The sequence below is a fragment of the Aedes aegypti genome, chromosome 3, assembly GCF_002204515.2.
Source record: "Aedes aegypti strain LVP_AGWG chromosome 3, AaegL5.0 Primary Assembly, whole genome shotgun sequence".
In the NCBI taxonomy this organism is placed as follows: Eukaryota; Metazoa; Arthropoda; class Insecta; order Diptera; family Culicidae; genus Aedes; species Aedes aegypti.
This window is the reverse complement of record NC_035109.1, coordinates 373,310,099-373,326,182: the sequence shown is the minus strand read 5'-3', so window position 1 is coordinate 373,326,182 and position 16,084 is coordinate 373,310,099. Positions and strand designations below refer to the sequence as shown.

General features: G+C 37.6%; 1 protein-coding gene across 5 annotated transcripts in view; it reads left to right on the top strand.

Annotated features, from left to right (window-relative positions):
- Positions 1-16,084, top strand: part of LOC5574210 (insulin-like receptor) — a 255,669-nt gene that overhangs the window by 215,887 nt on the left and 23,698 nt on the right. For all 5 annotated transcript variants that reach the window (XM_021851493.1, XM_021851492.1, XM_021851491.1 and 2 more), the window contains 4 exons: positions 4,586-4,733; positions 4,804-5,407; positions 5,474-5,588; positions 5,651-5,846. In XM_021851493.1, coding sequence (XP_021707185.1) covers positions 4,586-4,733; positions 4,804-5,407; positions 5,474-5,588; positions 5,651-5,846 — 1,063 coding nt within the window. The remainder of the gene's footprint in view (positions 1-4,585; positions 4,734-4,803; positions 5,408-5,473; positions 5,589-5,650; positions 5,847-16,084) is intronic.

Below are 16,084 nucleotides of genomic sequence, written 5' to 3'. Positions count from 1 at the left end.
AATAACATGTTAACATAAACATAAATAACAAAACGCGGTTTGTTTTAAAATTATGAAAACATTATCACTAAATAATGCTGACAGGTGACATGTGTACATACACGTCCATGCATATCACATACTAGTTTGCACATACAAACATACATACATACAAAGACATAGCCGTAGTAATTGCATTCGCCTATTTAATTTTAATCCAGGCTTGTTAGTATCATTTGTTTTTTTGCAAACGATTTGTGCACTATTTTCGCAGTATTTCCACAACATTTGCACAGTATTTCAAAATAATTATGATAATATTCTTATTGGAATCCCACGTTTCACACTGGAACTACAAAATCGACATCAGAAATCCAGGGTCTGTACTGTAATCCCAGGATCCAAGGAAACTCAAAATTCCCACTTGTATTCCAATATCCACACCGGAAGTACAGGACCCATACTTGATTCCAGAGATCTTCACTGATATCCAAGAATTCACATCGGCATTCTAGGAATCAAATTGGAAAACAAAGATCCATGTTCCAGTCCCAGGATCCACATTGAAATCGCTAGATCCACACTGGAGTCCCAGGATGCACCCAAGTAGCAAAGTTAATTTTATGCTATTCTTGGAGTATTCTTTTACACCAATTCTATAAAACTAGAAATAAAACCACTAATTCTACAATCCTACACTAACTCAATGATAAACCTTTCATAAGACTAAAGTGGCCCACACTAGAGACGGTGCTGGAGAGCAACTATCAATTATCTCTTTAGACTTGTAATCATCACTTATGACAATCCTCAACACTTCAATAAACCTTCCACAAGTAGTTCTCAAGACAAGTTAAACTCACAATATGTTTACCATGTTGGTTTGGCTAACGAATTTATAAATACTTCTTCTTAAATTATCAATCAATAATAAAACAAAATGCAAATTAAAACATCTGTAATGATAACTTTCTGTTTTTTTCGATACCTTCCTGTGTTTCGGTTGTCTCGCTTATTACATCGTGAATATCATGCATGAAACACCCGAAACGCACAATGCGCCTTGACAAAATTTTTAGAAAACAATTTTATCAATTTGGTGCCCGAAAATGTTGAACAACATGGCTCCCTTGCCAAAGCATCGATAATTACAATCATGGCGGCAGTTTTACTCAACACAATCATAATAACATGATGAAATTATGCTGAACTCGGGCAAGCGTAACAAATATTACTTGAGAGTTCTTAGGCTTAAGGCGAACTGAAGACAAACTGATCTTCTTGAAGAACGTGATAAGATTCGTTCTTTTTATTCAAGAGAAGCACATTTTGACGTTTGTTTATTTACACTTTTCGTTCTTGGAGAAAAAGGTTCATGCTAGATTTTGTTACGGCATGGAATTTAAAGCTACATAACGACTACCTGCTGTGGATAACTTCTTAATAAGGCCTAGATGTTGAGCAGGGAAAGCAATCGGGCGTTTAACCACATCCAGAAGTCCACCTTACAAGGAGTTGTCCAGTGGTCCAGCTCCGCTCCAATTATGGTCAAGGGTAGGAAGACCACTGGTTGTTTGCGTTATTAGTAAGTTGTACGCCGTGAGTTCAACAACGACTTCCGTGAAGAACAGACCGAAAATCCACGAAAGGATTCATAATACTACAATCAATAATGTACATATTTGTGCGTTGATTGATGGGGGAGAAATTTATGATGTTCTCGGCCAATAGTTCCTACTCTCGCTCGAGCGCTTTCTCACAGATAAGTACGAAAGTTTCATAAAACTGTTGCCAAGGTCACTTGTTCTTATTGAAAAGTTTTATGTGATGTATCCAAAGATTTCTTGGAGAAGTATTTAAAACCAAAAACGGTTCAAGATCATTTCTATTGGGTGAAAATCACTATAAAACCTAGAAGAATATGCAAATCTATGGTAAAACTACCATAAAAATAAATAAAGACAGTTAGAATCTAAATTGTTACTTGGGCAATGTATTTCCAGGATCCATCCCACCCACACAAGGTACCCAGAATTCATACTGAAATCATAGGTTTTTCCTTATAAACCAAGGATCCATGTCCCAATCCAATCACTGAAATCGCAGGATCCACACTCGTTTCCCATGATCCACACTGGAATCTCAAGATCCTCACTGAAATCTCAGGTTCTACACTAGAATCACAAGATCCACACTGGAAATCCAGGATTCACAATTTAATACCGAAATTCACACTGGATTCTCAGGATCGACACTGGAGTCCCAGTACCCACACTGCACTCCTAAGGCCCAATCTAGATATCTAGGATCCATACTAGAATCCTAGGATCCCCACTGGAATCCCACGATCTACACTGGAGTCTCACGATCTATACTGGAATACCAGGATCAACACTGGAATCCCATGATCTACGCTACAAACTTTCACTTTCACAGGATTCATACTGTTATACCCGGATCCATACTGGAAACTCAGCATGCACACTGGAATCTCAGCATCCAGATTGGCATCCTATGATCTATACTGATTTTCTAGGATCCATACTGAAATCCTAATATCCACACTGGAATATCTAAATCCACACTGAAAACTTTGGATCCACACGGAAACATCAGAATCCACACTAGAGCACCGAGTTCTACGCTGGAATCCCAGAATACGCTCAGTATTCCCAGGATCCATATTGAAACTCTAGGATCACCAAATATCAGTATCCACACTGGAATCCAAGTATCTACTTTGAAGTCCCAGCATTCACACTGGCATCCCAGGGTCCATACTGAACTGTTAGGATCCACACTGGAATACCAGGTTTTGGTAATAGAGCAAAATCTAGAATGCCGTGAAACGTGTACTGCGATCTGTCAAACTTGGGTACTTTTAACAGTACCGTAATCCGGGGGCAAATTTATCAATGGGGATATTTTATCAGATCGATACTAAAAAAACATTTCCCCCATAAGATGCTGAAAGTTTCGTTGGCACCAAAGTCATAATATGTTTTAGAATTTATAGATGTTTGATGATGATTTCGAACCATTTCATTTTTTTAGGGCCAGTTTTGCATAGAAATATTCACAGTTTTTGAAGGTGTAAACAATACTGTTGGAAATGTCGGTGCCAAATAATCCACTGATGTTATGTCAACATGTTAACTTTTTTGTTTAAAACGTTGTGTAAGCTTAAGTATGAACTACTGAACTAAATTTTGATATCATACAACACAGCAAATATAGGTTTTTGCTCTTTATAGCGTTTATTCTTGAATAATGTGCTTTTTTCAACAGAAATTACCTACATTTAGGCTTATTAGGCAGATTTTCAAAGTTTAATTTTGCTATAAATTCAGAAGACCCAAATTTAGTAGATTGGGATTTTTTTATTCTCAAACCTGCATTGTTATATGGTGATCAATTTCGCCCAGCGTGTCATTTTGTGTTTTTTTTAATAATAAAACTATATTTATGAAATGCCAATAACATAAGCTGATAAAGATCAATAGAGTACTGCCGTTCTACGCATGTTTGTCCCGTGGTCCATAAAGTTTACATATTTTGTCGAAATTCATTAAACAATATTTGATTTCTGAAGGATAACACAATAAAAAGTTGTAAAATAGTGATCAATTGGTCGGTGTTCAGACAAACTGGACCAAGTGTTTTTCAATAGTTTCAGGAAAACGTACCCCAGGCCTTCGGAATATCAACATCTTTGCGTTGTTTCCTGTTGTAATGGAACTTTTCTATTTGAGGAAACATCTGTATCAAAACATGAGAATTGATGGACGCTTTAGCAAATCTTTAGCACGCTAAAATTTGATCTAGTCCGGTCTGTCTGAACACCGCCCAATTTGCCCCCGGATTACAATTATACCAAAGGACCAAATGCAGTACCAGAAGTGGTACTCAATCTGAACCCAAGTGGGACAGATCTGCTGTCACCCTACAATCCACACCACAGTTCCAGAATCCACACTGAAATCCTATACGATTTACACTACGATCCCAAGATGCGTACTGGAATCAAAGAATCCACACTGAAATACCAGCATCCATGCTGGAATCCTACAATCGGCACTCGAAACCCAGGATGTACATTGGAATCCCATGATCTATCCTGCCTGAAATCCCAATATCCATTCTGAAATTTTAGAATTCACCCTGGAAACCCGGAATCCACACAGGCTTCCAGGATCCATGCTACAATCTTTCATGAATTTCTTATTTGGAAACCACGCTTATTGTAACATAACCGATAAGAGCTGCTGACAAAACAACTAAAAAATTAAATATTCTATGCTTACAGCGCAACCTAGTGAAAGAAATCCGAATTAAAAATCCTGTGATTAGACTGCCGTCGAGCTCTGTTACAACTTTGTCGAAGAAATCAACCATGCATTTTGTCTGAAAACTTACATAACTGTATTCATAAAAGTAACTGATCTCAAAATAGATCCCTGGGCGTTCGAGGCTTCTGATCTCAAAATACATTACTAGGCGTTAATGCGTTAACAAGCCGTATGAAAACACAGCCTTTCGTGTTCCATCCTTCTGTTGTTGGAATCCCCGATCTTCATAGTTGTTTAATTATTTCACTTTCCCGCAGAAAACATCGTCAAAGAGCTGGAGAACTTCCTCAGCAGCATCACGGAGATCAAGGGCTACCTGAAGGTCGTTCGTTCGTACCCTCTGCTGTCGCTGGGTTTCCTCAAGAAGCTGAAAATCATCCACGGCAAGGGCAACAAAGTCTCGAAGTAAGATTCCTCCTTAATATCGTTTCCTCAAAACTAAGTCAAACTCACGTTCGTTTATTCTATCTTCCAGTTCCAGCCTGTACGTAGTAGAGAACCAGAATCTGCAAGAGCTGTTCGACCACAATGTCACGATCGGCGAAGGCAAGCTGTTCTTCTTCAACAACCCGATGCTGTGCACGGATCGGATCAAGGCGGTCAAGAAGTACAACCCTGGCATCGAGATCGAAAACGAGAGCCAGCTGGAGTCGAACAACGGAGATCGGGCGGCGTGCTCGATCACCGAGCTGGAAACCAGTCTCAAGTCGATCGGATCGGAAACGGCCATCATCCAGTGGGCACCGTTCACCGAGCTGTCGGACGCCCGAATGCTTCTCGGTTACGTGATCTACTACATCGAGGCGCCCTACGCCAACGTGACGTTCTTCGATGGACGAGACGCTTGCAACACCGAGGGCTGGCGACTGGACGATATCAGCGACTTCAACATGGACAAGGAAACGACCAAGATCTTGACGCAGCTGAAGCCGTACACGCAGTACGCGTACTACGTCAAAACGTACACGCTCGGCTCGGAGGGCCTCGGCGGGCAGAGTAAGATCAAGTACTTCACGACCGCTCCGGGAACGCCTTCCGTCGTTCGGGACGTGGAAGTCAGCGTCAACAAGAACATGCTGGTAGGTGATCGAGATTCAATCGGCTTCAGGTTCATTCTCAACAGATAATCGCCTTTCTTTCCACAGACCGTCAAATGGTTACCGCCACTGAAGATGAACGGCCGTCTGAAGGAGTACGAGGTGTTCATTGAGTTGAACGCCGACGACAACGAACAGCTGATGCTGCGGGACTATTGCGAAGGTGACGCAAAGCGACTTCCTCCGTACGAAGATCGCCTTCTAATTTCTACTTTCCGATTTCAGACGATAAACTGCGGGACATCGTGCCGGAAACGCCCACCAGTGCGCCGCCACCGAAGACATCGATCTGTACCGCGGATCAGTGCCGCAATTACTGCAAGGCCCCGACCAGTGGAGGCAGCACCGGTACCATCGACGTCACCGACAAGGAGAACCAGATCACATTCGAGGATCAACTGCACAACTATGTGTACATCAAGTAAGTGTCCGATTTTATGGGGGTTGTATGGGTAATAACGTGATTGTTCTTGGAGCGATCGTTTGTATTTGTTTTCCGTTCAAATCAAATTGACATTGAAAATGGTCACTCATTACTTTAAGACACACTTGTCTGGAAGTTTATCAAGGATAAATCAGGAAAATTGCGCGAAATTTGAAGAACAGATAATAATGCCAAAAGTTAGAAGCTAAGAATTATAATCTTTCTTAGCTTGTGCAAAAGGAATTACAAAATAGATCAAAAAACAGAAACCAACAATATCAATGCACAATATTGGAGGCACAAAATATCAGTTGACAGGCAAAACCACATTAAGGCGAAAAAGCAAGTAAATATAAGGATCAGAAAGTATAAAGTTTAAAAGTTAGAAGCAGCATGAAATTTCAGAAAGCAGACAACATAAAAAACGTAAAAGCTATAACACAGGAAAATATGTAAGTTTAAAGACCAAAATACAAAAACAATGACAGTGTAACGAGAGAACGGAAGATAGAAAAGGACTAAATAACAGAAATGCCAGAAAACAAGAAAAATAATGAAATAAAAAAAAAAGAAATCAGAATGAAAAAAAGATCACAAAGTAAACTAAACCAATAAGTCAAAGCAGAAAAGTCTAGAAGAGAGATGATATCAAAAAGCGCTCAGATGGATAGCAGGAAATACAAATAACCAGAAAGACCAACCATGCAGATTTGTTTGGTCCATAGGTAGAACAATCAGAAAGTTCAAATGAAAAAATGTCGAAAGACAGGATGTAGGAACGATTAAGAGCAGCAGAACAAAAAAATAAAATAAGAAACATAAAGCATAAAGCAAGAATTTGAGAGATAGAAAGGTTAAAAACTGGAACGCAGCGAATCACTTGTGAACGATTTGCCCGATGATGTAAATTGTGCAAAATTGTGTGAAGATTTCAAGCAAACATTGAAGTTCAACTGAATCCTGCCGGAGACTACGAAAATCATGCCTGTTATTCAGAAGGTGTTGTGCGGAGATCCGGATTGAACAGCTGAGGCACGATTTTCAACAGATCTAGTCAATTTGTTTGCTTCGCGGATGATATGGACACGCGTATACCGGTGAAACGGCATAAAATGGCTTAAAGCAACTAAAAATGTCTTAGAACGTCTTAAAACGGTTTAATTGGATTAACAAAAATAAGCTTGAAATGGCTTAAAACGGCCTAACATGGCTCAAAATCGTTTAAATCGACTTAAAATGACTCCAAACAGTCTAAAACTGCTTAAAATGAGTAGATGATAAACCGAATTAAGTGCTATACCATTCAATACCACTAGAGTTTGTATCGTTTGACAGATACGCGTATTTCGACCTCAACTGTAAGGCCGTCTTCAGTTTCGTGTACTAAACTATACTAAACGACTTAAAACAGCTTCAATTGGCTTAAAATGACTGAAAACAGCTTGAAACGGTCCAAAATAATTTATAACAGCTTAAAATAACGTTTACCGGCTTAGAACTGCTTAAAATGGCCTAGCACGGTTAAAAATGGCTTAAAACGGTTAAAATGACTTAACCCCAGCAACACACATGTTATAATTGTGTATTATCAACTGATATATGACCAAAACTAGCCATATATAAGTTGATAATACACAATTATAACATGTGTGTTACTCGGGAAAACATCATCATTTGGCTTATTACGGCTTAACATGGCTTACAACAACTTAAATCGGCTTAACATGACTTCAAATGACTTAAAACGGCTTCAAAAGGTTTAAAAAGACACGAAATTACTGAAAACAGCTTGAAAAAGCTCAAAATGGTTTATAACCGCTTAACACGGCTTAAAATAACCTAAACCTCCTTAAAACTGCTCAAATGTGTGTAAAAAATGCTTAAAACACCTTAAAACGGCTCAATATGGATTTAAATGGCCTCAATCGACTTGAAATTACGTCAAATGGCTTAACACGGCTTAGTACCATCTTTGGCGTGCAGAACGATGTGTGGCGGCAAATGATGAACTACGAGCTCGCACAACTCTATAGCGAGCACAATATTCAGAAGCAGACCAAAGCTGGAATGATACGATCGGCAGGGCATGGTGCAAGAATGTCGGATTGCAACTCTGTAATGATGGTGTTCACTTGGGATCCGATTGGTGCAATAAGGTCTAGAGTGCTACGAGCTAGGCGGGCGGATCAAAGGCACAACGATTTGGCACCCGTGGGGCAAAACAGAGAATGAAGAAGTGCGATTAACGCAGATAAAATAAATGCCAGGAAGTAATAGAAAACATAGCGCAGGAATGATCAGACAGCCAGAAGGTACAAAAATAGACACGAATAACAGCAGAAAGAAAGGATGATCAGAATGGAAATACAAAGAAGTGTGTAATCAAAATAGGCAGCTGGTCGAGAAATGGAGAAATAAGAAAACAAAACAAAATCAATCGAGGCCTAAAGGACCGAAGAACACGAAGAACCTACAAGTGGAAAAATTTGGCCAAAACCAAGAAAAGCATATGATTGAAATGCCGACAAAAGAGAATAGAACATTAAATAGGAAAGATCAAAAGGAAAAAAGTAAGAAAGATGGAAGATCTAATGACAAAAAACAGTGGAAAGCATAGTCAAAAAAACAGTAATTTAAATTAAATGGAAAATCATGAAACCGCATGATTATAAGTAAGAAAGGATGAGAAATACATACAGACAGTATAAAAGATAGGAAAACAAAAAAAAACTGAACTTAAGAAAATATAGGGTACAGAAAAAATAAATAAAATGATCAAAAGGCAGAAAGTTACAAATCAATTTTTAAAAAGACACCGACATGTTAAAGCTTCCAGTGGACGATTATGTCCTTTGAAGAAAGCACCACACTAGACAAGTCGAGATATGTTCCTGTCGAAAAGTTTCCCGGACTGAAGTGGGAATCGAAATCACACTCATTGACTCGATGCGGCTAAATGCTTGGTAACACTAACCGCAACGGCCACGAAGCTCACAATTTGACTGAAAACAAAACAGGTGTAAAAGAGCAGAAAACGATTATATAGCAAAAAGAGAATATGGTAGACAATTGAAGACACTGAAAAGTCTTAGATTTTGAACACATGAACACACAACAATCACTTATATGAAAAAAGACAGGAAAAGAGAACCCAAAAACAGCATTTGAAGCTGTTAAATTATGGGGCGATAAAAAGGCCAATGGCATCAGACTAGAGATAAGACTAACGAAACTAAGACAAACATAGTAAATGATTGACATACCGTACCAAATCAGAAAGAAGAAAATGGAGACTAAAATGCATTAAAACAGAAACGGAGCAGACAGAAAAGTCAGAAGCTGGAAGAAGGATTATAACACAAAAAGGTTGCACGGTAAAAATTAGAGATTGACAAAATTAAGGATAGAAAAATATAAAAATCAAATGAAGACTTTAAACATTTGATGGCAAACCTGAAAAATTACAAAAACAAAACCTTTTTGTTTGGTAGAAAAAAGTAAAAAGCACAAAGCTTTTGATCCTTTAGAAAGACCAGGAGAAGTAGAATGTAAAGGGCCAGAAAATAAAAGAGATCAGAAGGTAGAAATTACGAAGAGAGGAACAAATACCATAAACCAAAAAGAACAGCTGATAGAAATATTATAAGGCATGGGTGATCTTGAGAAGAATATCTAGACAGCATGAAAGAAAAACCTAAAGGTACACAAAGAATAGAATACAGAGAAAGCAGAGAAAAATTGTCGAAATACCCAGAAAGTAAAATAAAAATTACAAATCATAAATGGTCAATTGGACACAAACAGAAAAGGGTCAGAGGCACCAAGAGAAAACAACTACAAAGCTTAAAAGAGAATGCGGTTCATACGCAATGAGAAAGATGACCAATAGGAAAGAGCAGAAAAATAATTCATTGATTAGGAGACCTGAGACCCACTGGATCATGATGCAGACAAAAAAAAGGACTAAACGACAGAAACCAATAAACCGAAAATTTGAAATATTCACATTGTAGGTTGAAAGACCAACCAGATAGATCAGTATAACCACAGAAAAGAAAACAGAAACTGATAAAGTATAAGTTAGAAAGGCAAACACGCAGAAAAGAGAAGTAAGTGAAAAAAGTCAGAAGGCAGAAAAGGACAAAAGGCCTCTTCTCAACATCATTAGAGTTCGGTGAAGTGAAATACTCTAGACCAGCGTGCTGCCTTTGCCTCTTTGCGAGGGAGCGAAAAAAAGGTAAGCAGAGCAACGAAAAATGAACGAGGAAGATGCAGCACAAAACACAACAGAGTAAAATTTCATCAAAAAAGGGTGCTCTCACAACTCCCCGAGGACTGACTTGTTCGGGCGGCAGACTCAAGAGTCCTTTTGAAGTGTGAGTGAAGGTGAGATCGCAACAAGAGAGAGAGAGAGAGTACCTGAAAAAATCCTCGCATTTTTTGCACTCTCACTCGAATTACTTGAGGATCTGTGTTGAAAATTTTGAGTTCAGTTTTTTCTCCTCAGAAAACGGTAAAATTACCTCCTCTTTGCATCGCAGAGGAATTTCTATCAAGCCTGATAGCAGAAATACCAGAGAACGGAAATGGGTAGAAGAATGATAGATCAGATGGGGCAAAAAGCAGAAAATATTAGAATTCACAAAAAAAGAATCAGTAGACAGTTAAATACCTCGAAGTCCGGAAAGCATGAAAGACAATGCAGTACCGGGTACCCCCGTTGATTTGACCACATTTGATCTCAACACTTTTTAATTTGTACCCCGCTAATTTGTACATCGCTCAGATTAAAAATGGTTCAAACGTCCTTTAGCTCATGAAACGGAGTAAAATGAAACGGAACGCTGTGGAGCGGAACGCAAAATCAAAACAAAACAGTAAAAAAGGGGTAACCAGAAACACAGTTCTATGACTAGATGTTCAAATTAAAAACGAACCCCGATGGTTTGCATGAGGTACCGTTCAAATTAGCGGGGGTGCACGGTAGACAAGATCAGAAAGTAATCAATAAAGATAGTAGATGATAAGTTGAAGAAGAAAAGCCAGAAAAAAAAGAGGAAAAACGGCTCTATCGCAGTAGCAAATGCATTCCTTCTATAGTTTTTGATGTCAATATGTCATTTAATAAGCATAAAAAAATAAAAGTAACTCAACGTTAAGAACATATGACAGATAAGCAAAAGTTCTATTCAAAAAGATCAGAATAAAGAAAGAACAAGCATAAAATATTAGGAAGCAGGAATACTAGAAGGCAGACTGACGATAATATTAAAGACCAAGAAAACAAAAAATAAACAAATGAAAGCTGAAAAACGAAGATACATAGCTTATAGAAAGGTAAAAGTTTAGAAAAGCAGAGAAATTAGTAAGACCGATCCTTGAAAGAGCACATGCCTCGAATACCATAATGCAAAAAGGATTCAGCTGACATAACGTTCAAGATAATCAGCAAAATGTCAATAGGCAGAATTATGTCAAAAAAGACATAGGTGTGTAAAATGCGAAAAGACCTTGGAAGCAGCAAATGTAGGAAAACATAAAAATGCAAAGAGATCAGGAGGTTTAAAGGCAAAAACAGAGTTCAAGGGCGAAAAGGAAAGTTTCCAAGGCGAAATATAAAAACAGAAGGACTAAAATGCAGAAAAGGTCAGAAGACAAACGAAATATCAAAAAAAGAAAAGATGTGAAGGCAAAAAGATTAGTTTGCTCGAGAACTTTAGGAAGGTAATGAGACTGGACTGTAAAATTGTCAGAAAAGTTGAAAAGAACAGGAAAACGAAGTAAAAGCTAAAAATTTAGTAGACAGAAAGGATTACACAGCACGAAAGCAGTTGGTAGAAATAATCGAAGACAAGGTACGAATTGTTGGTACCGTAAAACGGGATATCTTTGATAATGTGGGTTACTTTGATAGTACGGGATATAAGTTAAGCAAAACGAATGCATAAGTAAAGAATATTAGAATATCATTATTCACGTCAAAGCTATTTCGATTTGAATCAAGAATATTTGAGAATTAAAATATGAATATTGAAAATTGATGCAACTTTAGCAATTTCGAAACGTTTACGAACAATCTGTGCTACAATCACTATTTGATGTAATTGTAATAAGTTTGTCATTTACATTTGACAGCCTATTTATGGAGTAGTGTGTGGTCTTTCGATTCCATAGCATGCTCTTGCAGGGCGAGCGATGGAATCAAGACCAATTGTTTTCGGTCCGCGTGGCGCGAGTGCGAAAAGAGATTCGCGTTAGTAGTGTGTGGTCTTCCGATTCCATGGCATGGAGTTGTGTTTGATCTTCCGACCTTGACGCTTGCTCTTGCGGGGGGCGGCGATGAGGGCAGGATCAAACATGTCGCGCGTCGATCGAGTAAAGTGAAAAAGTGCCGCTTTCGATTAGTTCTTTTTGATCTTCCGACGTTGACGCTTGCTCCTGGGCAGTGCGTCAAGAAAGCCCGAGCAGTCGTCAGTTGTTTTCCCTCACGGGTTGCACGCCTATTTTCTTTGAGTGCTTTTATATAGCCTATTAAACGAGTGAAGTTCAAAGAGGATTGTTGCTGCTCAAGGATGACGGATCAATTGGTGAGCTCGTTTTATGCTACTGTTTCTAATCTATAAAATATGTATGATTGCACCCTTAATCGTTACAACGGTGAGACGTAAATATGATTATTCAAAAAAATATGAATGGTTCGTCACTGTGAGTGTCGACATAAACTCTGATTCATAAATAATTTATGTCTAAATTTTTTTTATTCAAAACACTTTCTTCTTTTTACCTTTATTTTTGTAATTAAAAAAAAAATTGAATGGTTCGACACTTCAAGTGTAGACTTCCAAAAGGTTCACTTTATTCAACAAATTTTGAAACGTTCGTCACATCAAGTGTCGGCATATTTTTTCTCTACATAGATGTTGTTCATATCAAATGAAAATATTATATTTACATATAAGCATGTTTATATCTCACAAATAATTATTTATCATGGTCTAATCGCTTATCAAAGTGAATCCTGTGACCCAACGATCCTTCCCATTAACAAACATCCCTCCCAGTAACCTTTGTGGAGATGCAGAGGCAAACACGGTCTCCAAATAGCAAAGATTACACACTAACATTCCTTCCCTCAATCCCACCTGACTGCAAGGACGTGGCCGGCGCCGTTATTGACCATGTATAAATAGAGGCACTGAATTATGCACACTGAAGAAGATTATGGCCAATCCCAGCCGAACTTCTAGTTGATTCTTTGTGCATTTTCACTGACTTCGGTCAATCACGGAATAGCAACCATTGATATGTGTAGTCAGTCTAAGCTAAGCTAAGCTAAGCTACATTTGACAGCCTATTTATAATAGAACTTTAATATGGTCTCATATCTCTAAGCGAAACCCGTTTTTACAAACTGGAACCATTTTTGTAATCTATGTCGGAAATTTTCATATAGGGTTAAACGACTAGAAGTATGCAACGCCCTACAAATGTTACGTAATTCATTTAATTTTGTTCGATTTATACTCCATTATCAAAGTTACCCCAAAACAGAAAACCGATTTTCCATTTCCGTTTTGACTCATATTCCGAACACTTAAAGCCAACAGTGACTTCAAATGCATCTGAATGGCATAAATTGGCTTATATTTGTGTAAATTTCAATTTCTTTGCAAAGTCTAATTGTTAGTTGTTCGATGTACTAATAATAATGTTGATTTAATTAGTTGTAGTATTATTTTTACCTAAAAGTATGGATCAACATTTTGATTCAAATGCCGAACACTGTGATCATTCTGTCTCATATTCCGAACACCTTGATTCAAATTTCGAACAGCATGAATAAATCGTATTCAAATAAATAATTTCGCAAATAAATTTGTCAAAAATTTTAATTTTAGCGTTGCGTAAAAAATGGACGCTGCCTTATGTCAAATGGCGTTATGCCAAGTGACCTAGACTCACAAAAAACTCGGCAAAATAGATATTCCTTAAATGAACACACCAGAAAGCAGAAAAGCTATAATAACTAAAACGTAGAAATAATGCTTACCACAGAAAGACCAGAAGACTAGAAGGCAGAAACGATTGAAAAAAGGGAACAATACTTTCCGAGGATATCAGAAAGGATAAGTACAAAAGTAAAAAAAAAAAAGCATTAACAGTTTAGACGTAGAGGAAAACCCGGAAATCTTGAAGGCAAACAAAACTAGAAAAAATACGACAAGAAAAACAGAATAATAGTAGAGGCTGAAAACGATCAAAATAGAACTAAAAGAAAGCAGTCAGAACACAAAATATATAATACACACTAAGAGACCTAGAAGCAGTACACACGGCAGACAAATAGATCAGGCGATATAAATTTATGAGTGAGACCCAAACATACGTAGCTGATTTGTGTTCTAAACCAGATTGTTCCGCTGAATGGTGTTCCTAACCATGATTGTGATACGATCGCATCAGAACTTTCAAAGAAGCAGAAGCGAAAAAGACAAAAATAAATCTTCCATTTGAACTTTTCTGCTTTCAACTTTCTTCGGAAAGATCTTCTAGTTGAATATCTAGAATGCAAAATGTTTGAAGGTTCGAAATTATACCAGGCAGAAAACGAAGCATGTTCCTAAAGCTAGTTTCGACCTTCCATGATGTAACTACTACACTCTTCTATAGTTTTCTTTAACTAAAACAGCAAAACGTTCCCATTATTCGAAAAGCAAGAATTATTTTTAACCTTGACATCTGAAATTGAAGAAAGAGTGGGATTCTTGGCAATTTTTCTGTAAAACACCAGGCAAAAAATATGTTTTTCGAGATTCAGCTGTAGTGAAAATTTCAGGTAAAATTTGAGAAACAATTTTGGACAGCGTTTTTTGAGCAAGGTATGCGAATAGTTTGATTGAAACCTATATCGTTTTTTTTTTCGGCAGATCTATTTAACGAATTGCTATCTTAGTTTCTAGAGTTATGTTCAGTGGATAACCGAGGGAATATCTGACCTACCTTCTAAAGAAGTCTCAACATAAAACATAATTACCATAATTTCAGTAAATAAGTTAAAAAGTTCACTGGAGTTCCAAACATATATTATTAAAGGATTTCCTTTGAAACTCAGTTGAAAACTCGTTCAGTAATTTTTATAAGAATTTGTTCTAGGTTTCAATTTTCGGTTTTATTTTCTGTCCATTCTTAGCTTAGCTTAGCTTAGCTTAGACTGACTACACATATCAATGGTTGGTATTCCGTGATTGACCGAAGTCAGTGAAAATGCACAAAGAATCAACTAGAAGTTCGGCTGGGATTGGCCATAATCTTCTTCAGTGTGCATAAATCAGTGCCTCTATTTATACAGGGTCAATAACGGCGCCGGCCACGTCCTTGCAGTCAGGTGGGATTGGGGGAAGGAATGTTAGTGTGTAACCTTTGCTATTTGGAGACCGTGTTTGCCTCTGCCAGGGTGTCTACTACCTGGAAAAACCTGGAAAACCTGGAATTCTCAGGGAATTTCATTCAACCTGGAAAAAACCTGGAATTCTCAGGGAATTTCGGCTATAATCAGGGAAATTGTTTTGCATCTGTAATACAAGGTAGAATATGCCCTTTTCGTGATTTTCAATCATAAAAATTTTCGGCTGCGCCGCTATCAAGACGCTACTAGAAATATTAAGTCCTTATTTTTCAATAACGATTTTATTTGTCCAACATAAAAGGCAAGTACAGTTCCCATTTATAGTAGGGTGTCGTTCATGAGCATATGAAACATGGTGGAAAACATTCGAAATTTATTTACAAACATGTTTTTCGACTATTCCACAAGTTCTGGAAGAAATTTCAAGGAATGCTTCAGATAGTGATTTTATCTCAAATATCATTATGAGCGTCTCCAGGGATGCAGCCAGCAATTTTTCAAGGGGTGCTTAAATGAATTCCTTCACAAATTTTGTCAAGAAAATCATAGAAAATCATTACTCTGAAAAAAAAGGACAGCGATTATCCTAGGATTTCCTCCAAATGTTTTTCCACTGATTCATTCACCGATTTTTCCAGTTACTAGTTATAGGAGATTCACCACATATTCCTTATTTGCACAAAGGTTTATTCCATAGTTTCGATATTTTTGCAAGAAATCCTACAATAATTCTTAAGTCGTTTTTTTTTTTCATTTTTCACATGGATTCTATAAAAAAAATCATCCATGGTTACTTTCAGAAATGGCTCCGAAAATTTCCTCAGGCCTT